Source organism: Columba livia, chromosome 18 (assembly GCF_036013475.1).
Source record: "Columba livia isolate bColLiv1 breed racing homer chromosome 18, bColLiv1.pat.W.v2, whole genome shotgun sequence".
Lineage (NCBI taxonomy): Eukaryota > Metazoa > Chordata > Aves > Columbiformes > Columbidae > Columba > Columba livia.
In genome coordinates this window covers 9,092,110-9,116,526 of record NC_088619.1, presented here as the reverse complement: position 1 = coordinate 9,116,526, position 24,417 = coordinate 9,092,110, and the positions used below count along the sequence as shown (strand labels likewise).

The 24,417-nt window shown below is 46.3% G+C and overlaps 3 protein-coding genes across 3 annotated transcripts; 2 read left to right on the top strand and 1 right to left on the bottom strand.

The window, feature by feature from the left end:
• Nucleotides 1-5,239: 5,239 nt before the first annotated feature.
• JPT1 (Jupiter microtubule associated homolog 1) lies at nt 5,240-15,867 on the top strand. The gene is made up of 5 exons (XM_065034081.1): nt 5,240-5,474; nt 8,558-8,700; nt 9,280-9,380; nt 11,285-11,312; nt 14,895-15,867. The coding sequence occupies exons 1-5, from the start codon at nt 5,419-5,421 to the stop codon at nt 15,041-15,043; spliced, it is 477 nt and encodes a 158-aa protein (XP_064890153.1). The 5' UTR covers nt 5,240-5,418; the 3' UTR covers nt 15,044-15,867.
• An 832-nt stretch (nt 15,868-16,699) lies between these two features.
• Nucleotides 16,700-21,683, top strand: NT5C (5', 3'-nucleotidase, cytosolic). The gene is made up of 5 exons (XM_021288483.2): nt 16,700-17,033; nt 20,277-20,377; nt 20,460-20,520; nt 20,982-21,096; nt 21,181-21,683. The coding sequence occupies exons 1-5, from the start codon at nt 16,767-16,769 to the stop codon at nt 21,321-21,323; spliced, it is 687 nt and encodes a 228-aa protein (XP_021144158.2). The 5' UTR covers nt 16,700-16,766; the 3' UTR covers nt 21,324-21,683.
• A 235-nt stretch (nt 21,684-21,918) lies between these two features.
• On the bottom strand, nt 21,919-24,337 carry ARMC7 (armadillo repeat containing 7). The gene is made up of 3 exons (XM_065034077.1): nt 24,110-24,337; nt 23,886-24,029; nt 21,919-22,955 (listed from the first exon to the last, which is right to left on the bottom strand). The coding sequence occupies exons 1-3, from the start codon at nt 24,174-24,176 to the stop codon at nt 22,618-22,620; spliced, it is 549 nt and encodes a 182-aa protein (XP_064890149.1). The 5' UTR covers nt 24,177-24,337; the 3' UTR covers nt 21,919-22,617.
• Between the last annotated feature and the right edge of the window lie 80 nt (nt 24,338-24,417).

Genomic DNA, 24,417 nt, shown 5'->3' with positions numbered 1-24,417 from the left:
TTCACCTGAGTGTGCCCCTCATGTTTCTGAAATAATTCCTCTAACGGTGCTGAATGGTGTTGATGTGAGATGGTGACTGCAATCAAAACCCAATCAAATGGCCTTTTCCGAGGTGTGTTTTCTTGATTAAATAAAAATCAAGGCACTCTCAAAGAACCCGAGTGGCTTAGTTCCTCAAGAACCTCAAACATTAAATTTCTATTAGTCTTGCGAACTGTTAACTGGGCTGGCACGTTCTGATGTATATTTGTGTATGCAGCAACACAGATATTACTTGTTTTTTTAAACCCTTATTGCATGGCCTTTCAAATATTGATATTAATAGCTCCCCTTATGACAGAACCTGTTGCTTGTCAGTACAGCTCCTCTTGCTTCGAGAATTCACCTGTTGATTCCTGTTTGCTGGGACCCGAGTGGTTTTGCTGTGAGTGAGGCTTCACTAACAAAGCTGCTGCTGGGGCGATGGTTCAGAAATGGTCTGAAATACAGGGATATAAATGATTTGGATCAAATTATTTGAAGTTCATTCAGCTGTTTGGCCTGGATTGATTGGTAACGGTTCTCATGTTTATGCTGGTAGCCTAAAGAACCACTAAAGTCCATGTGTGGGAGGACAAAGGAAAACTGGGCAAAGAGGTCTTGTCACACTAGTTGGGAGGTAAGTTTTTCATGTTTATTAAAACATCTGGGATCCTTCAGGAGCCTGGGCAAATTGTATTATTACCTACAATTTTCAACTAATGTATTCTAAAGTGATTGCCGTGCAATTTAGTTAATATTCCTCTCATGGTTTTTAAATGAAAAAGAATGGAGTAAGTCGTAATTGCATACAATGCTCTAGCAAGTTCTTGTGGATAAGACCTTGGCTGTAGCTTGTGCTGGGGCTTCCATCCCTCAAACAGTTTGTTTCAGCTGTGAAAAAAAAGTAGTAACCAAAATTGTCTGTATCAGGCACTGAAAGTTAGGCATCTGTATTCCTGCATGGGGGGGATAATGACAGAATGAAAGCACAGCAGGTTTTGGTGGGACCTTTAGTTAACACCTGAAAATCAATGCCTTTGTTTATCTGCACAATGAGGGTAATGCCCATTTAATAGCGCTCTCAGGAGATCAATCTTAAGCGGCCTGAGGTGCTGGTTCAAAAGGGGCTCTTGGAGTGCAAAGCTGTTCTGAAATGGAATATGCAAAACTGCCAACAGTGTAAGGAAATACTCCAAGTGGTAACATGAGAGATTCTTGTACAGGCATATGGAGGTGTTCTCAACAAAAGAAAAATCCCTGAAGTAGTGCAAAGATAATTGCTGCTGCGAGATAACTGCAATATCAAAACAGAGCATCTCTGCAAAGGTTATAGCCAAAACCAGATTATTTTCTCACAATAATATTCTTTTGTAGGACCTTCATTACTTCTGAGTCAGACTGTAACAAAAGTGCTGTTGTTTGTGTGTTGGATCCTGGTTCTATTGTGACCGTTACTGCAACATTAATGAAAAGGTATAACATGACCGGCTGACAGAAATAGTGCTTTCTATACTTCAGCCAGTTGGAAAGAATTTAATTTCTAAGGAATAGCAATTTTGTTTTCAAAGCTAAAAATGAAAAATAGATGCTTCCTTGATCATCATCTATTAAATTGAAAGTGAACAATACATTGAAATATTTTTATTAGAGTTTTAGATTGTGTCTGCTTCTCAGTAAGCTTGTTATCAGCTGGTGTGGACTGTTGTGGACTAACGAGTCGACCTGAAAGCATTTAAATAACTCGAATTATTCTTAATTATATTATCACTGTAATCTAATATATTTCATTTTCTGGATTATTGAGGGTTGTTAATTCTGGCTCTTAACCGGTTGCCAAACTGAATGTGTTTGGATAGTGAATAATTTAATCCTCTTAATTGATTTTGCTTTTTTGTACTTAGTGTCAGAATGAATTGGTGGTACAGCACTTCTCCCTGGTGGTTAGGGTGTAGGAGAAATGGGAGATGGAAGGCTGGATTTTGAACCCTGTTTGCAGTTTTTGGTTGGCTTTCAAGATGCTTAAGGACAGAGGTTTCCTGGTTTCTTCACTGGCACCGTGGCCGTGCTCTGCCATGGAGATGCTGGGAGGACCTGCTGGTTTATGAAGTGATTTTAGTCCCCTTGGGAAGAGTTTTTCTCTATCCCTGAGGAATTTCAGTTCACATGGGAGGGGTGAGGTGGGGCTGGTGGTGCTGCCACGAAGCGGGTGGCTCTCAGCAGAGATCCTGGAAGCGATGAGAGTCAGTAGAAAGATGACAGAAGTGTACGAGTTGGCAAGGACCTGCAGTGGGAATGGGGACTGTGGGAAGAGTTGTAGATCTTAACAATTAATCCTGATATGAGGATGACTTTGGAGCACCGGGAAAAGAGTAAGGTTGTGGAAGACCAAATAAATAGTAAATAGATTGTTTCTTCTTCGAAAAGGACTGTTCTCCAGGGGGGGACATTGACACAAGGGACACTGCAATTAATTTTGTGCTGGTTTTGGTGGCTTAGATCCCCCCTTTTGGCATGCAGTTGTAGATCTCATCAAAGAACATGTGGTGCCCTGCAAGGGCTCTTGAAGAATCGCTTAAAAAAACAGTTTAAGCAAACCTGGACAAGAAAAGTGGAACGAGAGAAGCTCGGTGAGGACTCTGCCGGGACAGTGACTTTCCCTTCCAGTGATGCTTGGCTTTTTTTTCCACCAAGGAGCAATGTTTTGGAGTATGCTGATGATGCTGCATGCACAGAGAACAGCACCATAAATTCACCACTTTACTTTTTATGTTGTTCAGAACTACATCTCTGCAGCTTTGAGTCTGGACATCATGATTGAAACCTTCTTCCCAAATGGGAACTTCCTCTGAAGGTGCAGAGAGGCACCAAAGCAACTTTCCCAACTCTCACAACATACAGCATCTGCTCGGTAGGACAAACTGGTGAATCTTTTGGATTCCAGTCTTCCACTGAACCTCCACCGTGCATCCCTTCACAGTCTTTGACAGCAGCAAATCCAGCTGTAACAAGGATTATTTATTAGCTGCTGCTTTTTAGCTTCAGCTGTGAATGAATTGGGGGAAGAAGACAAGACTGAGTCAAAACTTCTTTTTTGTATGATGTGCTTGGAATAAACAACATGCTTTGTGACTGCCATAAATAGCAAAGACCAGCGAGAAGAAGAAACCCTTGGTCACGGGAGGATGGCCAAGCTGAGGCCTTTCTCAAACCAATGGTATCTCTCCTTGCCTAACCCGTGCATTTCCTGCAGTCTTGTTCAGACTTCCAGATGCTTTTTGCATTCATTGCTGGACGAATTTCAACAACAGGTGGAATTGTTTGGTGTATTGAGTTTTTTCAAACAGCTGTTGAGAATTGTTGTGGTCAGATGTCATTGTCCTGGGAAGGATCGTGAGCCCAGTTTCTGTAGCAGTCTTCATAAACCCATTCATCTTGTTATGGGTAAATAAGCAGCAAAGCAGCTTTTATTTAAAAATTACCTTGCATTCAGGACTTTTGAGAGACCAGTGGGGTCCCTTGGAAATATGGAAGATTTAGAATTTAAAATGATTTAGATTTAGAATGTTAAAACTAGCTTTGTCAGAGGGAACGGGTTTTTCTTCATCTTGTCTTTAAAATGGCTCCATATGTCTCAGGGGTGCGGATTTAAGAGTCAAATCATGTGGGTTTGAATAAAGAGCATTTAAATGACAAAATACTTCTGAAAGCTCCCGCGAGAGCAGACACTTACCTGTATGCAAATAGGTATCATTTGACTTCTTAATGCCCAGGCCTACGGGATAACAGAATGAATACAACTGTGTCGTGTTACTTACAATTTCCCTTTAACCTACCTCTAGAAAGATGTGATGCAACAGAAGATTCCCTGGGGACCTAAATACTGGTTGGGGCTTATATTTAAACAATTTTTAATAGATCCTAGGTTAGAAAAACTAAAATACTGTGCGCCTGTTACTGTGGTTTCAGCAGTTTGGCTCTGTGCTAGTGCTAAGGCTGGCGATAATTCCAACACTTGACCCCGTGTTGTACATAAAGTGAAGCAGCACAAACAAAGATCACATTTTACAGACCAAAAAGAAACATTTTTCTACAGAAAAAGTGTTTTGGAGGTGCTAAGGGCTGTTATTAGTGCAAGGTGGGAAGGATGGATAAAACAGAGGTCTTGTTTTCTCTTTCCCTCTTTTGCACAAGTACTAATTAAAATAGCATTTGCAGTGGAAGTCGTGGTGATCAGGGAAGCATCGGTGTGTCTGAAACTTGCAGGGAGTTCAGGAAGCTCCCAGTCACCAAATCAAAGGTGGATTTGACAGGTCAACAGACAGCATTTAGTGATTTAAATTGTGCTGTATGAGTGTTTTGCTGGCACTTGGGGAAAGATACACGACACGAGTTTCAGCCTTGTGCTCTTAAGACACAGGTGAGCAGTGTTGCTGGGTGTTGTTCTCCACTTACTGTAGATGTCCTGGTCCTTGCATGGAATAATCCACTGCTCCAAAATCGTTTGATATCGCAAGTTATTTTATTGTCCTGCTTCAAGGTGTTTCACGCCGTCCCTGCTGCAGCGGCCCCTGTGTGCAGGCCATGGGATGTTTCTCTGTCCTCACTGGAGCCTCTAACATTGCAGTGGCCTTGTGCAAACACCTCCCGTGCCTATTTATTGTTCAACCGTGTATTTTGGAGTTGCGCCATGACATGTTCTGAGGCAACTACAAGGCAGGTATGGGCTGGGCCACCTCCCACCATGGCCTCAGGCATGGCCAAGTTGGGTGCTTGGGGGTTTCATGGTACTTGAGGTGATGTCCATAGAGGCGTTACGGGGCACATGGATGCCATGAAGGGGTGTTTGCGAGGAAGGGAGATGGGTGGGGCGGTGGGGCCTACCGTCTCGCCCGGATTCCCCTCACAGGGACCCTGCCGTCCCGGGGGGTCTCAACCCCTCACAAGGGAAGCGGCACCGAGACTTTTGTCTCGCCTCATGTGTGACTAAGCCAATCACAGCTCATCGGATATGAGCGACAGGCCTCCCGCCAATCACCAACAAAAGGCGCCGCCACCTCGGTACAGCAAATCACCGCAGAGCAGACGTATTGCTCCACCAATGAGCTTTTACGGCGCCTCAGAGTAGGCGGTGAGGCGGGCCAAAGGGCAGAGTGGCAGGATGCTATCGAATAGAAACTCAGGGTTGGGTTTAAACCATCCAATGAAAAAGCCGCTAGGGGGCGGGCCTTAAGTTGGGTATAAAAGGCGCGGCCGGTGCGGGCGGCGGCTGCAGTTGTCACCGGCAGCAGCAGGGAGAGGCAGGGAGGGAGAGGGAGCTCCGATCCCGGGACCGTCACTCCCCGTTGGCCTCTCAAAGGAGCCCTTTCCCCTTCGACCACCTCCTCCTTCCCTGCCGCCATGACCACCACAACCACCTTTTCGGGCATGGACCCCAGTGGCAGGAACAGCTCCAGGTCCGGCGGGGAACGGCGGCTCGGGGGCCGTTGGGACCATCAGGGTGGTGGCGCTGAGGGCGTTCGCGGCGGGGCTGTCACTCCCCCTCGTCTCAGGGCCCGGGGACCTGGCCGGGGCTGCCCGGAGCGGCTCTGAGGGTGGGGTGGCGGGACGCGGGGCGCGGTGCCAGGGTGAAGCTGCGAGCGCCGGCCGGTTGTGCGGTTGGTTTTCACCGTTTGCCGGGCGAGTCGGCAGGAGGCGGCGGTTGCGGCCGCACCCACCCGGGGGCAGCGGGCTGGCTGTGGGCTCGTCAGCTGCGCTGCCGGCGGGGAGTGGTGCTGAGGGGGCGGCCGGGGGGGGCCAGGCCGTGGCCGTGGCCGTGCCCTGCCGCAGCTGCCCGGGGGAGGGGGGCGTGGGAGCTGCAGGGGTGGGAGCTGGCGAGACCCACCCCGGGCTGCTCGGGTGTGCGTGTGCGTCCCTGCCTCCTGCGAACAAAGAAGGGAGGCGACTCGCTACGCGGCCACGCAGCCACATCGCGGGTGGGGAGGGGGGAACACCGCACCCCTGCTGCCCTCCTCTCCCCGCCACCTTTCCCTCCCCGCGGCTGCTCACACCGCCTTTAGCCCTTGGCCCGGCGGAGCAGCGCCGGGGGCTGCCGCGTTCTGGGTGGGGCCGAGCGGGCTCTATTGTCTGCTCTCTCCGGCCTCCCCACCTGCTCGCTCCGCCGGGAGCCCGCGGGTCTAGCCGGGCCGCTCCCCGCGGGCAGGTCGCGTTCCGCACGCCGCTGCGCTGGGCGGCCGCCGGCCCCTCGCCCTGCCCGGCGCGGCCGGTTCGGTGACCGGCGCGGGCGGCCCTTCCCCCGGCTCTGACCCTGCGGCGGGGCCTCGGCCGCGCTCCCGGGGGGGAACGGGGCTGGGAAGGGTGGAGGGGGGAGGAAGGCGCAGCCTGTCTCGAAACAAAGAAAACTTGGCAGGTACGTCTGGGAGAGATGCACCACGGCACTTTGTCGGGCACCCACGTTTCTGCAGGAGTAACAGCTAGCGTGCAGAGGATCGTGTCTTTTTTTTTATTTTCAAGCTATCATGTCCTTTTTCTGTAAGGTTTTGGCCTGACAAAGCAGATGCTTCCTGCTTGCGTTTGGCTTTTCGAGGTGCGTTTTCAAACAAAGCAAAAAAACCCAACCAACCAACAATAACAACAACAAAAAAACCCCAAACCCGAACCATTTACAAGAGTGCTTCCTGGATGGAGCTGTGGCTGAATTTTCAGTATGCATCACTGGGTATTGGGTGCGATTTTAAGAGAGTTCATTGCTTGAAATGTTAAATATGGCTTTGATAACCATGTTACATCACTTCAGGGCTGTGAGAGGCATCTAATAAAATCTGTCAACCTCTAGCTAAGGTTGATAAGAGGGAATTTTAACAGTTTGAGTGGTGGCTTTTTTTCTTCAGTTACCTCATCTGTTAATTTCATTAAGACTGTCAGTGGAAACTGGAGTACTGGTTTCACTGCTCTGGTAAAATAAAGGTGATCTAAGATGTGGGAGCAAGCATTCCTTTGAACAGAGTGTTCTTCAGATTAGTAAGTGCAACAGATGTAACTAAGAAAATAAACCTCCTATTCCAGAATGTTTCCTCTGAGAAAAAGGATAATGAAATTATTAAAGACCATTGTACCATATCTCTTAATTCAGAAAGGAGTCAAAGCAAGTCATAAAAATGGATTCTTAAAACATATGATACAGTCTACTGGGATCCTCCCATTAGCAGCTGCGTATTAGTAATTAGAACTTTGCAGAAGAATTTTGTAAGGAAAAGTAGTATGCTAGTCAAGTAACGCTAAATGTCCACACCAAACACCTTTGTGAATTTTTCTTGCTGTTGTTTGAGCTCTGTAAACTGGAGTTCTGTGTTGCATCTGGAATGTAACAGGCACAAAGTCTCCAAAGATCTTGGTGCTATTGCTGATGGTGATGACATTATAAAACGAGACGTGTTCTTTGTGTTGGATCCCTAGGTTTGGTGTGTTTAACAAACTGTGCACTGTTTTCTGTTGTGAAACTCTAATTTATTAAATTATTTGAAAAACAGATAAAGTGTGCACCTTTCCTAGCTTGTTTTGGTCTTCAGAGTGCTGGATGTCTTGAAAACCCAGTTCTGTGGGTGTACTTGCATCTTTCTGGGTGGTGGTGCAGTTCTCGTATGACCATTTTTACTCTCCTAGCTTTTGTTGGGTTCCTCCAGCTAACACATCAGCCTTGAAAAGATCTCACGCTTAAGAAAATAAGATCTGAAGGAATTTACGTTTCGAGATTCATTTTGCTGCTGTTAATTTTGGTTGATTTCTGCAAGTTGGAAAGCAGATTATAATATAGCTCAGGAAGTACCAGGCAGGCATCTCTTGTGTCTGTCTGATAGAAGATTGTTAGATTCAGGTTATACATCTGGAGCTTTGTACGTGTGTGTCTCCTAATAACAGTCTAATTTAAAACCATTTCATTGCATCTTTTAAGCCCAATTCAGTACCATGCTGCAGGATTGAGTGTCTTTTCACTGAAGCAAATCTAGATAAAGGCTGTAGCCCCCATCATCAGTGATGCAACTGGTACTTATATGCCAAACTTTAGTCTTTGTTGTGCTCCTAGTTTGAAGATGAATGTTCACCTTCACAGGGTTCTCTTAAAAAAGCTGAAATGTGACATGTCCACATCATTTTATTTTGTGACTCAGACTGAAGGCTGGTAGCAACAGCTCTTGTTGACACCAAGTGAAGCCAGGGCACAAGTAGAGAGCAGGAGCATTTTATTTTTGTAAGTGTCGCTGAAGAGGAGATACGGTGCCTGGACTGAGTGCTGGCAGGCAGCTTATGTGTCTAGTTCAAATTATGTGCCAAAGACATGACAGTCTGTGCAGTTTGTTAAAAGTCAATGTATAATACAGTCATCTTGCATAGTTTCCATTTGGACAGAGTTTATGTTGTGTGACTGCCTATTGCAAGAGCCAACGATGATCTCTGGGCTTATTAGTCTTGTTTTATATGCTGGAACGCAGCTTAGTAATGGTATATGCAAGGTTGTAAAACTCTCTCTCTTAATCTCCAGAGTGCTGCGTCCTCCTGGTGGCGGGTCCAACTTTTCCTTGGGTTTTGATGAACCAAAAGAACAACCTGTGCGAAGGAACAAAATGGCATCCAGCATCTTTGGAACTCCTGAAGAAAACCCACCTTCCTGGGCTAAATCATCGGGTAAGAACGTAGTGCTCTGTTTCCAGATCTGCTGACATGCGTTAATGCATTTTTTCTATAACATCAGCCTGCAGCTGCTGGTCTTGGATGTGTTGCAAGCAGATAGCTAAGAGAATTGTATTTTGGATGCTATTTCTCCAAGTTAATCGAGCCAGAGTAAGGCAAACTTGTGTCTTAGTATTTGTAGCAGCATTGATTGGTCTGGATAATTCCAAGGAAGTTTAGCTTTGTGTTGTACTCACAGCTGGAATTAAGCTTCCATTTCGGTGGAGGAGTCCCAGTGTAGATGGCCTTGGGACCCTTGTTTCCATCTGTTCCAATGACGCCCTCAGCGGCATGAGAAGCTGTTGTAAGACAGTAACTTGTGAGTTTTTATCTGAAAGACCAGGACTTCTTAGAATGGTAACGCTTTAATTAAAAAACAAACAAACATCTAAAAAACAAACTAAAACAAAAAAGATGCCACCACACACAGCCCAAAAAAAACCCCAAACCAAACCACCCAGACTCCCCCAAATCCCTGACTGTTTATGATCTGCTTTCCCAGTAAGTTTGTCTTGAATCAACCTCTGCTTGTAGGGACTAAGAAACCAGGTGAAGTCAGAGACGGCTGCGAATCGTCTGGACCGCAAAGAAGAAACTCAGCTGATGCAAACTGTGGAGACTTTGTAGATCCCAAGGTCAGTACATTAAGTATTATGAAGAGCCAGATAATGGGACGATTCACACTCCATGTGTGGCTGCTTTATCACCCACATTCCCACAGTTGTAAGCATTGTACGATTTGAAACCTCATTCTCGAATCTGTTCTTTCCTGAGGGTTCCTTTTCCATGTGATAGTCTTAGAGCATGTTGATGAAGGGCTGGATTTTTGTAAAAGCACCACTTCCTAGAGCTCTTAACTCTTCTTGACGAGACTGTAATGAAGTGGTGTGAAATCTCCATTCAGCCATGTGTGCAATTGTGTGTTTTAACAGATTTTACACAATACTTACCTACAACAAACTGTGTGGATCTCACTAAGGATTTGGTTTCACATCCCAACAAGTTACTTACCCCAGTAGCACAAATGCTTGTTTTATTTCTGTTACTGTTTTTAATAATGCCACCGTGGGTGTTACTTTCTATAGAAACTGTCTACTTGGAAGCAATACGGAGCATGATTTGTAGTGTTAATGTGGAATGTATGATTACATTTAAAAACAGGATGAAGGGTAGTAAAGTAATTCCTCTGAACTTTGAAAAAGAGGAACCTGGGGTAGACTTCACTTTCATAAACAAATTCTAGAGGGGAAAAAAGAAACCTTGTTCTTTAAAGCTCTCCAGCTTTAGGTTTTCTGAAAAGAACCAGGTAGGTAAATCATTGATCTTCTGCCTCATGGGTTATAAACAGCAAGTTTTATTTTTGTAATTGTCATCAAACATCACAACCCATTTCTGTTATTAATAGGCGTTTCAAGCCACAAAACTGTTCTTCCCAGAAAATGTCTTGTTCCAATTTAGCGTATATAAGCGAGATTAAATTTATAGCTGCTGCCACAGAAAACTGCTTACTCTAATTCTATTTTCTACTTAATTGTGTTAAATACTGTGGTTCTTAACTTTGCAAACAGATTCTTCCAATGGGGAATACTTAAATTTTATGCAGTAGTTAGAGCTGCAACCAGTAAGAGGAGGAACTAGTGCATTGTAGCCCAGCCTGAGATTCTGGGTGATATATTTGTGTGAGTTTCTGTGCATTTATATCCTGATGACTGCAGTTTCACTATATAATTCACAATGTAAAATCTGTGGAAGTTGATAAAACCTCATGCCATTGAGGAGCTTTCGCTGCTGCTGGGAGACTTTCTATATCTTTGTGTCAAGTTGCAGCCTCTGAACAGATTCAGTATGAAAAGCATGTTTAGCTGTTTATGTAGTGAAGGAAACTTTATCAGCAGCATTGAAAAAAAATTGATCTGTGTTTCACAAGTGCAGTTAAATATCTGGGATAGAACAAATGCACTTGGCCTTGCTAACAGATAAATGTTTTGTGTTGGAAAGAGTGGCTTGGTAGAAAGGAGGGGATACTGAATTATTGCTAATTGTTGACAGTACAGCTTTCTTGTCACTACTGCTCAGCACTGACAGTGTTCTGGTTACTGTCAGTGCTGCCTGATGTAGGATGTGATAAAGTGGTCTTGCCCACCCACCTCCTTCACAGTGCGGGAATAACAAATATGCCGCAGGTTACAGGCCGTCAGGATTCCTTCCGTAGTATCTGTCTGTTTAAACTTTTAGAAGTACATTAGGTAAATAAACAGTTGATGAAATTATATTAGTCACTCCATAAGAATTTGTGCTTACAAACCCACAATATTAGTCTGTAGAAATACGTATGAGAACCCACCACAGCCCTCTGAAACCTGCCCTAAGAGCCTGTTGCTGGTCTAAAAGTACTTTGTCAGGTTTGCCACTCAAAGTGTTGCTAGATGGAGCGTTGTGCCCAGCTGCCGTGGTCATATGTGGAGTGTTGGGTACCCTCTCGATGGGGGGGAAAATACATGGGGAAGTGTGAGACATAATGCGTTTCTCTCTCTTCTAGGGAGGAGATGGTGGTGGTGAAACTTCTGGTGAGTAACTCCTTCAGACTCTTCTAGTAAAAGCCTTTTGCAGTTGGGTTCTTGAAATGGAAGGTGATGTAGTATCTGTAAATGGCTGTGTATTAGGAGAGAGCTTGGGATTGTCCCTTAAATGCATCAAATCAATAATGTGACCTGACTTCTTCAGTGGAAATGTGGATATGGCATGAAATGGCAGAGTGCCTTTTAGTCATCAGGTTAAAAATGAGAACAGTCCTTCTCATTTATTTTGCCAGCAGCACTTGGTGTCGAGATTTAAGTACTAAAAGGCAAGGTGGATGCAGTGATTGAAAGACTCTACTGCTGTTATGGTCACTTATAATTAAATAGTACAGTAAACTTGATTTTAGTTCAGCTATTTACTTCTTTCCTACTGTCTTCTACAGCAAACACAGAAAAATCAAATCCAGCTACTGCATCCGCAGGTGTCTGCATTAACTTGCTTTTAAGTTCCTGTTGCTTTTTAAATGCTGATTTTTTGCCAAGGAAGTTCATCTGCATACTGCAAATTTGATGTAAACAGAGGCATTTCCTCCAGCAGCATGCATGCTAACCTTGAAGTGTTTTTTCTAGCTCTGAGGCTGGAAATCTCTCCTTTGTGAGATTCCCCTTAAGAATAGCTTCCTTCCTGATGAGAGGAATGTGTATGTTGACTGGGTGCTTTCTAAGTGCTGCTTTCAACACCTGAGAGTTGTGGGAGATCACTGAAGCCATTAGCAGTTCCATGGCCTGAAAAGACTTCTGCTGGGGGGGAGAGAGTTTTTCCAGAATGTTTTTAACTACCTCTAACTGGTATCTGTTCCAAAAATAAGTCCCACTTCTTTAGCAGGTTGCTTCTAATCAAACTATACAGGCTTCTTCAGTATTTCTTTCCCATGCCTGTCTGAGCTTAATTAGCACTGTAGGCATTTGCAGTTTATGCCTTGAGTAGGAGGATGTGGTTTGATAACACAAGTAAACGGATCTAAGGGCTCTGCTGCTTCTCCTGTTTAAACCAGCTTGTTTAAACCAGCTCAGCATGGGCTCGGCTGAGAGCCGGCAACAAGAGGTGGGATGGGAGGAAGCAGAAATAGGGCTGCCTGAAAAGTACAAAATGATATTCCTGACTTAGAACAAGTTCCCCTTTTCACAGAGGTCAGATTTGTTGGCTTTTGGTTTGTTTCTGGTAGTGAAGGAAGTTCTTATCAAGTACCAAGTAAAGGTGTGCTGGGAGTTGGTTTAAAAAAACAAAGTGTTACTGGAAGGTAACTGGGGTTGTTTACTGTTGTGGCCACGACTGAATTAAATTTTTGGAGATGGCCAAGCTGAAATAGAAATGACTGGCAAATATTTGAACGTTAAGTTTCCACTGGTGGTACTCAGGGAGTAGAAAGTTAACGCTTCCTGGAAATGGTGTGTGTGAGAGATACCTGCGAATCTTGACAAATTGTGAAATCACTTTCTACTGTTGATAGCTTTGGGGTATCAGAGCTTGATGGAGCATGGAGTTGTACTGAGCTGGCCGTGTCCCTGCTGCACTAGGTGTTCCTGCTGCGTGAGGTGGCAGACATGAGCTGCTGAACACCCCACATGTGCGTTTGTACTTGATGTTGTGGGGCTTGAAAGGGGCTGAATGAATACACCTTCCAGTAAAAACCACCTGCTTACAAGTGCACAGCATAACTAGATTCTTAAATGTTTATTCTTTTGAATTTGGGAATTATTTTCTGTATGTAACTGCTTATAAAAACCCAAGTCAGTGTCAGTTGGGGTATACATATGTACATAACCATGCCTGTCTAGGGGAAGAAGACTTGTTCCTTTTGCAGCAGTGTTCTCGTGTCCCGTTTGGAAGCTGTAGCTCCTTTCTGTGCATCCAACTCTCCAATAGTTTGCAGTATACTCAGTTGAAAATGGTTTCAGAGACTATACCCTTTCTGTTAAAGGGAAGACTTTAACATTTGATGTGATCCTGTAGCATTTACCGCTTTATTAGGTTAGCAAGTTTACGTATACCTTGATTATTTGGGAATTTCTAATGTGTGTATCAGCTGGCTACATGAGCATCTAAATGCTGTAGAAACTTCCCCAAAGGAAGGTGGAGTCTGGCGTTTGGTGGCCAGCTCATGGCCCTGGGCACCGTGCAGCACTGGGCTCAGACAATGGAGCATTCAGCCCCGTCGGAACAGCGGGCACGGCCGTGCTTCTCAACACGCTGAGTAAGCAGGCGCTGGTACAACGAGCTACAGAAACTTCAAGCTTCAAACTTTGTAGTAACTTTTGTTCAGATGTGCCTGGGGGTTGATGAATCTATTACGAATTATTTCGGATCGCATGGAGACTGTACAAAGCTGCTGGAGTTGTTTGTAAGCATGGATACGGGGGTTCGGTGGACACGGTTGGGTTTTCAGTGTTTCTGATAAAATTCTGTATCAAAGTTTATTTAAAAACAATAAATGCGTTGCCAGAGGACTGGAGCAAAGCTGCTCCTGTGTGTAGGAAGCTAGCTGAAGAATAGGAAGCAAAAGGGTAGGGTTTAGTGATTGCTTTTCAGGTTGGAAAAAATGAGCCGTGGTAAGTGATGCTGTGACTGCTTCTATTCAACACCCTCATCTGTGAGCTGGAAAAAGTAATGAACGGTGAAGTTTCCAGTTTTGTTGGTGATATTAGCTCTTTCAAGTAGCCAAATGTGCTGATGGTGAGAAAATCTGTGGAAGGACTCGAACAAGATAGGCAGGTAAAAGGTGGCAGAATAATCTTTATGTAAGTACAACATAACGCATCTGGGGGAAATAAAACCCTGACACCTAAACCGTGCAAGTCTTGTTCAGCTCTGCACAGCAATTAACTTCCAAAATCTGCCTCGTGTCTTATTACCGAAAGTTGTCTGAAATGTTGGGAGATGCCAGCAAAATGTTGAATATCATCAGAGAGAGAATGGGAAACATCTTGAATCGTGTCCTTGAAATGAAAAGAGCAGAAGGTTGTAGTAGAGGTAGACATACATAATTATTTGCTACAGTATCTAAAGTGCTTCCTGTGAAGAATTCCTTGTGTGTCCTGTCTTCACTTCAGAAGTATTTAAAATAGATTAAACTGTCATGTGCCTTCCCGGGAATGCACAATCGGAGCCTACCCATGCATGGCTGTTCCCGAAGTCTTCTCTGTGAAGCCTCAGAAGTGTCTGTCAGATCCTTTTCCCTCTAGTTATGAAATTGGAAAGGTAATTTAAATCTGAGTTCTTGCTTACAAGCGCTGGTGCTTCTGTGATTTGGTTTCCGGCACCTGCTCAGACTTGAGTCTAAGTTGTCATAGTCATATGCTGACTAATAATGTGTACCAGACTTAAGCTGCTTGTCATCAGCATTAAAAAAGAATTGCTGGTGTCCCCTAATAGCAGCTGAGTCGATGTGGCTCTGGAGTGCCTGGAACTGAGCGGCACAAGGGATCAGAGTTCATCTGAAAAACACTTCTGAGGGCTGCGGTCTGGCCTGCCCGGGGAGAACGGACAGGAGCTGAGCTTCTGTCTGAGCCAGCGAAACAGCTGGCTTTCATCATCCACTTCAAACACTTTAAAAGCTTCTTTTCTTCTAGAAAACACTGAGGCTGATGTAGAAGCTACCCCAGGTCAGAATGAAGAAAAATCCCTGCCTGCTGCACCTGTTCCCAGCCCAGTAGCACCAGCACCTGCACCGTCCAGGAGAAATCCACCCGGTGGCAAGTCCAGCCTAGTCCTCGGTTAAACCTTTCCCTTCCTGACTGTTCTGAACTCGTGTCTGTTTCTTTCCCCCATGCTTGTGAACTGCACAACTTGAGCCTGACTGTACATCTCGAATTTCTTTCATTAAAGAAGCACTTTATGTACTCCATCTTTTTTTGAGATCAAGGGTTTTTTTCCACTTCTGTCCTGTGTTTCCCCCAGATCTACTGGAAGTGACATGAGTGTTTTCTAGTGATAGACTTGAGGGAAAGCTTTATGAAGTATAGTAATGTCATTCAGAGGAGAGTAGATTGGTTTTAAGTGTGCTTAGAGGGTTTTTGTACCGAGACTTTGGTTGTTTGGTTTTTTTTTAGAACCCCTTAGCTTTACAAGGGTCTAGAATCCCAGTTAAACTGGCCAGCAAACAATCAGCAAGAGCAATCCCTTCCTCCACATGTGGGATTTGGGGATCTAAAAGGCTTCATTGACTGCATGTGGTAAATGCCTTGAGCCCTGCTGTGCCATATAAATCATAAAGTGGTTAGTGTACACCATGCTGCCTTTAAAACAAAATAAATCCTAATACTGGGCTACTATGGAGCAGGGTATGTGCCAAATAGAGGGCTGATGACCAGAGCCGCCTGGCCTAATGCGAGGAGGGGATTTATTGAGACTTTATTCAGTAAGGGTGGAGTGGATCATATCAATAAATAACAATTACAGGGCATTTTTTTACAACTGACTCAATGCTGTGCATGATCATGCTGGTGCTTGACCATGAGGTGAAAATCTCATCCTTTAAAGTGTGTGTTGTAATTTCACAAAGCTGGACTGTTGCTTAAAAGTAAATAATATAGAAATTTTGAAGCAGTGTTTCCTGTGTGGGTTTTATTTCACGGGTTTGGGTTTGCTTTGCTTGCAGTTGTCTTTGTCTCAGCCAACCTGCCCTGTTCTCACGGAGCTGGAACGCAGCGGAGCAGGAGAGTTTACACCCGACTCGAGGTCACCGTCACGTGCCGTCTTCTGGAGAAAGTGATTTAGCTCTTCATTTTTATCTTCTACATCAGAGAAATTTAGAATATGGTTTGACATATATAATCTGTTTTATCCTAAGTGTGTTTTTCTCTCAAGAAAATTGAGGAAAGTTTAGTTTCACACACACACAAACAAAAATATATATATATAGACTCTAACAAGGGAGGAGGTGGGAGACCAAGCTGTAAAGCTTTTCTGTCCTGCAGATGATCTGCTGCACGGTTTGTGCAAACTGGTGTGTCTGCTGGAGAGCCGGTGCCTTTTCCACCCTCCTCCTGGAAGAACTGGTGGCTAAAAACACCCGTTTTCCAGATAAGTTTTGGGGAAGCCTTGGCCTTAGGTGCTTAACCTATAAAACCAGATTTGCTCTAACATGTTCCTCCTCTCCCACATCTGGCAACGGTGTTCCTTAGAGCTGGTAGAAATTGCCATGAGGCTGCTGCATGGAAATGGCCTGGGAGGAGGAAAGTGATAGAATTATATTTCCTTTGCAAGCCCCAGAACCTGCGGAACTTGTTAATTTATGGTTGCTGAGACTTTGGCCGAGTGAAGCCGCTTTCCCATCCGCGCTCCGAGGCAAGGAGCAGCCGCAGCCACCGCTCGCTCAAGGCGCCTGGAAGCGGGAAGAGGCTCTAGCTCATCTCCCCACCCTTTCCCAGTAAGCCCAGTTGCTGGCAGTGCGTCGGGCGACGACGGGATCCCCGCTGAGCAGTGGAGCGCCGCCCACGCTCATGCATATCGCTGCCGCACGGGTCCGCCCCGCTCCCGCGTGTGTGATGGAGCTGCCGGGCGCACGCAGGGGCGCAGGCAGCGCGGCAGGCAGGGCGGGCAGCCCGCTGCGGGTGCTGGTGGACATGGACGGCGTCCTGGCCGACTTCGAGGCCGCGGTGCTGCGGGGCTTCTGCTCCCGCTTCCCCGGGGAGCCGCGGGTGGAGCTGGCGGCACGCCGCGGCTTCTCGGTGCGGGAGCAGTACAGCCGCCTGCGGGAGGACCTGGGGGTGAGCGGGGGATGAGCACGGGGGTGCGCAGCCGGCGGGGAGCGCTGCGGGGGCGCTGGAAAACGGGGAGGTTGTGACCTGCTGACAAAACTTACTCCCTCCCCCCTTGTGCACTGCACGGAAACCACATCGACCGACTTCCCGCGCAGAGGGAAGGGTTGGTGGTATTTTCCTGTTTTATTTGTATTTTCCTGTTTTATTTGTATTTATTTATTTCCCCCAATTTTTATTTTTTTTAATGGTGCACTACAAAGTTTTGATTCATGCAAACGGTGTTAATTTGTGTATTGATATAATAATTAGTGACTTTCTTGGGATTGCCGGCCCTTTACGCAGAGGTGTGTGTGCGGGGATTGGCGTTGAGTGATTCTATCATAAAATAGCTGGAAAAAATTTGTTGGCTCGACTATCGTAAACTTATTCTTTACCTACTCCTGAGCTTGGCGTGCAGCCGTGGTGGTAACTTAACCCTAAAGCTCCCTGCAGGTGTTAATGTAGCTCTGTAGCAGAATAAGAAATATAAGTGTTATATATGGGGTTTTTGCAGCTAATAAAATGCTGTATGTATGTAACTCTCTCTGCATGCTCTGACAAGCAAAGCGCACGGTAGGTGAACCGGTGGTACAGCCTACATCTGTGCAAATTGTTGCTATTTTTAATGTTTGCTAATGAATATCAGAGACTTTTGCAAGGCAAAATTAGAAATATGGTGACTCCAGACTTCACGCTTCCTTCTGGGTGCCACAGGACAGCAAGGACTCTGTCAGAAAGTGGAGTGGATGCTGATCCAGGCTGGGCCCTGCGCTTCCCCTGGGAAGTTCATTGCTAATTTGAAGATTAATGAGAACTCGCATTCAGTTCCCTCCTGTTCCATAACGAGGTACAGGTGTCTGCAGCAGCGTGATGGACGAGAGAGCTGCATCCGGGCAGCATTTCCACAGGCTCCAAACTGAATGACCTCTATGACTATTGATGCTCAAAACTTCCCAGAGCTCATCACTTATAGGCAATACGCATTATTTGGTTATCATTTTATATAAATTACCATGATTTATTGCTTAAGTGAGTATCCTTTACGTGAATTTCATTTAGGTGTACTGGGACAAAAAGAATTGCAGGTAATTTAAGGGGTCATAGCTTTTATTTGTTCTTATTTAGCAGGTCTGATCTGTCCTGAAAGTTGTGTTCTGTTCTATTCCCGTTCCCTAATTTGGTTCGTGCTCATCCTGTTCCTTAGTGTGTCAGTGAACGAACCAGATAACTGCTTTGAGTCCCACCCAGATCAGCAGCAACCTCTTATCTTATTGTTCGTTATTAGCATGGCTTCCTAAGGAAATCAGGTTTATGTCGTCGTGTTGTCTGTCTCCTTCAGTAACCTCTGGATCTCTGGGCTGTTTTAGGTGCATTTGGCAGAACAATAAAGCTTTAAAAATTCGAAGCTCCTTCAGGCTTTATGTAAATAGCAGAGCTGGTTAAAAATAGAGACCTTGTTAGTTCTGGGGGCGGTGCAGGGTGTCTGGGATGCAGAATTCCCGCAGGAGGAGGTTTCTCCTCGTCCCCAGCTGCAGGAAAAGCTGCTTCAGGAACCAGCAGCCCAGACACTGATAATTTCTGCATTGGCCTCTTACTGCGTGTCGATGTTTGTTAGTGCTCAGCAGCTGCCTCTTGAAACTTGAATCATTGCTTTATTTTTTGATTGTAAGTTGATAATTAATTTCACATTGTAAAACTATTTCATTTACAAAGTATTTCGCCCAAGACTTTCGTTACTGTATTTGTCCATCTGGTCCCCAGCAATTTTGCTGATAGGGATTTATCTCCCAAGAGTTCGGGATGTGTCACCCGGCCCCAAACAGTTTCAAAGGAAGATTCAACATCCCCAGTGGTGGCAAGAATTTCTAGAGTTACTTTAAGGATTGCAAATGGGAAAGCTTAGGGATAGATGTAATTATTCCAGTTTTGAATCTAAGTTATTGCTAGTGGAAATTAGAAATGTTCAGCAACGACGGGATGAGAATGAGGAAAGAAAATTGGTTTACTTTATTTTTCTAGCATCTTTTTACGGACAAATGGCTTTTGCTTTTAAGAGTCATCAACTCTCCTTTTTCCAGTAAAGCCAGACTGTGTTGTGACGTGGTGGAAACGTGCCAGTTCCTGCTGTCTTGCTGCCGGCTAAAAGGGCTTTCAGACACAAACCCTGGTTCTGTAATTCAGTCTCCTTGGGAAGAGCTCCAGGGAGTTGTTGCTGGGATCAGTGAGGCTTTGCACGGGAACAGGGATCTGGGCAGGTCTGATCTGGACTCCTTCACCTCTTCTGATTTGCATGTGAAATCAGGCAGCGCTTCCAAATTTCTGGCTGTTGATTTATGAGCATTTGTTAATTACGATAGCTGAACGAGCACCGTGATCCGGGAGACTTGTTTAATGCCGACTCCTCCTCATTGCTGCTTAGTTGAAATGGTTTTTACGTTGACGTTCTGCTGGTGATATCGAGCAAGGAGACCATCAGCTGGGCTGTAAAGCAATCTTGTACAGTCTCTAAGCAAAGGCTGCCAGCTTGCCTTTGAAGAACACTGGCCAAGTTTTCCACATTGTTCAGTGCACAGCAATGCACAGCTTCATTGCTTGCGGAGAAATGCCAGCTCGGCACTTCTGAACTTCCCTGTGTGACCCTGAGGAAGGTAAGATTTGTATGTCTTAGGGTAGAAGAGAGATTGGAAGCTTAACCTCTCTGCCTGAGCATGAAATTTAAGCTGTTTCAGCTCCATTCTGACTGAGTTTCATTCGGGAGTTCCGGTAGTTCAGTCTTTCGCAGTTTTGCCATTTAGCAGTTGGCCTCTGGGCCTTTTGCCTTTTTCTGGTCTGTTTTGCTCTCTGCCTGGGATCGCCTGTTTGGAACCAGGGTGCTCTCCCCTCCGGGACTGGCTGCTCGGCACAGGTGGAGTTTGTGAGGAATTGCATCGAGTATCACTTTATGTTCGATAGATTTAGTATTCTTATTATTACTAATATTTATTTATTAGTATTTTGATATTTTATTCAACTTTTTCTCTCAATCCACAAGCTTCTCCCCTTTCGATTCTCTCCCCTGCTTGGGGGGTGGAGGGGTTTGCTCCCCGGGGTTAAACCACAGCGCTCTCTGGACCCTTTGCCAGCTCTTACCCGTGGTAACGGGACAACTTGCCATGCGGGGAGCTGGGATCAAAGCCCGGGCGTTGCTAACGTTCCTCCTGTCTCTCGCAGGATAAGGTAGCCAGTGTCTACGAATCACCTGGCTTCTTTCTAGGGTTGGATCCAATTCCAGGAGCCCTGGAAGCCATGCAGGAGATGATCCACATGCAGGAGTAAGGACACTTTGCACTCTACAGCCCTTCTCCATTGTCTTACGCGCTTTCCCAACTGCTAATGAAAGCTGTTTCTTTCCAGCACCGAAGTCTTCATTTGCACGAGTCCTCTCCGGAAATACGAGCACTGCATTGTGGAAAAGGTGGGTGAGAATTTATTTTACTGGTTTTAATGCTGTTTTTGCAAGGTATTTCTTACCACCCACGTTAGAATCATTAATTTATAAAGATTCTGTCTAAATAAGGAGCCTGAGATGTTCCGAATGAGGCCAATGCTGAGTTACGAGGCTGTAGCCTTGCAATTAACCCCGTTTGCCACCAACACAAGAACGGAGGGGGGACTTTAATCACTGGAATGACTTAGATGAGCACAGTCCACGTGTTCTGGGCGAGCGGCCAGCGCCGCTCGCAAACTGACGGCGACGAGGCACGGCGAACGCGGCGCTGACTGACAGCACAGGTTAAATCAGCGTCCTGGGCCACAGCCAGTCTCTGCGGCGGGGATTTGTAGGCACAGATGGAGGTTTATGGGAGAAAAATTGCCATACTGACTTGAGCAATGTGCACAGCGAGCACACTTTTCTCTTCTTTCTTGCCTTTGCAGTATAAGTGGGTAGAGAAACATTTGGGACCTGAGTTTGTAGAGCGGATTATACTAACCCGGGATAAAACCGTCGTATCTGCTGACTTGCTGTTTGATGACAAGGATACCATTAGAGGTTTGAAAAGCCTTTGCGGCGCTCGCTGTTGGCTGGGGAGGAAGGCCCCCGGCTGAGCCCAGCTTTGCTCCCTTCCCTCCGCAGGCGCGGAGCAGAACCCGAGCTGGGAGCACGTCCTCTTCACCTGCTGCCACAACCGGCACCTCCAGCTGCAGGCGCCGCGCCGGCGGCTGCTCTCCTGGGCCGACGACTGGAAGGGCATCCTGGAGAGCAAACGCAGGCAGTAACGCAGAACAAAATGACAGGAGGCTGTGCTGTTCCCACTGCCAGGGGAGCAACCAGCTCATCTTGGCAGGGAAGCCCCTTCCCAGGGCTCCCTCAGCCGGGCAGCGGTTGGTTATAGTAAGAAATGAGCTGCCTGTGGCACGCTGCAGAGCTGATTCCTCTGCAGCTTTCTGGAAGTTTGCTCCGCGTTCAGTCAGTTAATCTCTGTAGAGTTGTTTGGGATGTTTGCTGTTGGTGAAACGATAAAATACACGCAGTTGTGGGTTGGTTTTGTGTGTTTCTAACCTCGCTCCTGTTTGTTTTGGGCTGACTGGGGTTGAAGGGGAGAGAAGAAAGAAGTAAAGCTCTGAAACTCGAGCAGACGCAGCGCGTGGGTGTCTGTCAGGGAGCGCTGTGCTCAACAGCCGAACACATTTAAATGTTACGTATTTAGCCACCCTGGCTTTGGGGTTGCCTTTTGCATCGTTGGCTGATAATGAAAGGAGACCAGGCTGGCTTCAATTCCTGCCCCCGTGCATGAGTAAGAGCGAGCAAAGGCTGGGCTGCGAGTGCTGTGGAGAAATATTTATGAGCTTACACAAAACTGTTTACACAGCATTTAAGTTAATGTTTTATTAAGAGAAGGTTTTACAAGACAGCCGTTCTCGTGAACCACAGTGCCACGAGCCCTTTTTTTTTTAATCTTCACCTTCCTCACCAGTGGTAATGAAAGAAACACAGCTTTGCACTTTCCGATTTATAGGACAGCTACAACCTGCCCTGTGTAGTGATTTACTAGCCGGGTGACTATGCCGTGATGATAGGATGACATATTTAGTACCAAAGGGAATGCAGCAGGATTGCAAACGGCCAGGGCAGGGTAACACCTTTGTTCTTCTGCAAGAGCAATAAAGTTTACGTGACATTTCAAAATCATTTGAGTTGATAGGGAAGATGAGAACTGCAGTAAAAGCAGCCAGGAGCTGGAGGGGATATGAGCTGCCCAATAACCCAAGTAGAAAAAAAACCCTAATTGCTTCAAAAGGTTATTTGTGCAAACTGGGTGCTGGGCTGCACTTGGCAACCTGCCCTCCAACAGCCATCACCTCTTTTATTTTAAATATGTGCCTGCAGTTTTAGCCGCATGCTTGACATGGTAGTGCTGTACTGTCCTCTATTACCTAAAATCCAGTGCTAGAATGACCAATTTCCCTCTATAATGTTGTTCTTGACACACTCTTGACCTGCTGAGCAGAACGTGGAGGCCTGGGAAAAGAGGGGATCTCCCTCCCGCAGCTCTGCGCTGCCCTGACGGCTTCAGTCCTTGGGGAGAGGAATCCCCACGGCCGTGTGCTTGCTCAGGTTCCTGGCCTCTTCCACTTGTTGTGGCGTGCAGTAGTCCTCCAGGAAGACGGTTGCCAGGTTGCTGAGCCTTCTGCTCGCGGAGAGGGAGAAGCGCAGCATGCACTCCACCACGGGCAGGGCCGTGGTCTGCTGGCGCGACTGCGGCGTCGTCAGGTACATCAGTGTCGTGACCGCCGACATGACCGTCTCCTCGCTGGAGCTGGACAGGCAGTTGATGATGGGCTCTACCCCATTTGCTTCTAAGATGTAGTCTTTGTTAGCTCTGTCCAGGCACAGGTTACAAAGACCACCTGAAACAGCAAAAGAAAATGTCTGACACATGCAAGACAAACTTCTCTTCACACCCTCATCTTTTTCGTACTAAGATTCAGTTCACTCGTGATCCCCCGTTTTTTTTTCTCCTAATACAGAAATAAGCATGCAGATTGTCTGTGACATTTGGATGGAAAATTCTTAATGGCTTCCTGGGAAATGTTTTCTTGATTCTTTCCAGGGGTTTTTCCACCAGAACATTCCTCCTCCTGTATGTCATTAGAGGGCACTGTCCTGCTGGACATAACAATGAAGAATTCCAGAATCACTTAACCCTAACAGAGGCTGGAAACAGCAGTTTATTGCAGGTGTTTTAGAGGAACGGAGACAACACTACTAGTCAAGATGCAAAAAATGTTCGTACTTGAAGCTTTTAAGATGCAGCCATGCCCTGCTGTAGCTCAGCCACAAAGCTTAAAAATGTATTTATTATAATCTCATGGAATCAGTCATAATCAGGATCTGACCCCTTAGCTCATGTTCAGACCATGGGGAATCACTGTAAGGCAGTTCCTCAGAGGACTATGTGAAAAATTTCAAGTATTAAGAAGACTGGTTGTCAACATTAGAATGATAACATTGGACCTGTACATTATACAGGGCAACAATTAATGTATTAACGAGTGCTCCTCTGTAGGAGAGATTTTGTTAAAGTCATTCACCTGGTGTTTATTTACAGTCTTTAAACATAAATCCTTTCCAGAAAGCATCATTTTTAAGCACAGCAGCTCTATTGGGATGAAGGGGAGACTCCTGCCTCTCACCCCATTTCCCACAAAATGAGGCTTCATCAGCATCGCGTGGTTCTGTTCTTGTGGCACAACCTACCTGCCTCTCAGCTGGGAAGATTAACCACCAAATAATTCAAAATGTCAGCCTGTCCGAGGGTGCCGAGGTGCGGCCCTTACCCATGGCGAACTCCACGAGGGTCTCGCTCTCCTCAGTGAGCATGTCGAGGAACAGATCCAGCACCTGCAGCTGCCGCAGGTACTCGTAGTTTTTGGGGTCATAGGCGAAGTTGGCCAGGTTGGCCAGCACCTGCTCCTTGGCCTCTGCAACGGAGAAACATCAGGAAATGAGGAAACACGGCCGACATGAGGAGAATTAGCCAGCAGTGGTGCCTGAGTGTTACCTGAGCTGTCTGTCGCCTGGAACTCGGTGACGAGCGCCTGCAGGTACTCTAGCCGCCCCAGCTCCATCCCGATGCCCCCAGCTCAGCCACTTAATGCCCGGTTCCCTGTGCAACCCCCCGTAATCACCGCTCCTCTCCTCACGACCGGCCCCGCCGTCGCCATCTTGTGGGAGTGGCGGCGGGAAGGGGCGGTAGCCGCCATCTTGTGGGAGTGGCGGTGGCCGCCATCTTGTGGGCGTGGGATGGCGGCGGCTCTGGCGCTCCCGGGGGCCCGGTGGGGTGTTTCCTTCCCGGTGCACCGCGTTACC

Bases quoted from the DNA above. Each gene is read 5' to 3' on its own strand.
- ARMC7 (XM_065034077.1), bottom strand. From the start codon at position 24,176: ATGGAGCTGGGGCGGCTAGAGTACCTGCAGGCGCTCGTCACCGAGTTC. The intron at 24,030-24,109 runs GTAACACTCAGG...TCTCCGTTGCAG, and splicing joins CCAGGCGACAGACAGCTCAG to AGGCCAAGGAGCAGGTGCTG. The intron at 22,956-23,885 runs GTAAGGGCCGCA...TTGCTGTTTCAG, and splicing joins CCTCGTGGAGTTCGCCATGG to GTGGTCTTTGTAACCTGTGC.
- JPT1 (XM_065034081.1), top strand. From the start codon at position 5,419: ATGACCACCACAACCACCTTTTCGGGCATGGACCCCAGTGGCAGGAAC. The intron at 8,701-9,279 runs GTAAGAACGTAG...CTCTGCTTGTAG, and splicing joins TTCCTGGGCTAAATCATCGG to GGACTAAGAAACCAGGTGAA. The intron at 9,381-11,284 runs GTCAGTACATTA...TCTCTCTTCTAG, and splicing joins GAGACTTTGTAGATCCCAAG to GGAGGAGATGGTGGTGGTGA.
- NT5C (XM_021288483.2), top strand. From the start codon at position 16,767: ATGCATATCGCTGCCGCACGGGTCCGCCCCGCTCCCGCGTGTGTGATG. The intron at 20,378-20,459 runs GTAAGGACACTT...GTTTCTTTCCAG, and splicing joins GAGATGATCCACATGCAGGA to CACCGAAGTCTTCATTTGCA. The intron at 21,097-21,180 runs GTTTGAAAAGCC...TTCCCTCCGCAG, and splicing joins TGACAAGGATACCATTAGAG to GCGCGGAGCAGAACCCGAGC.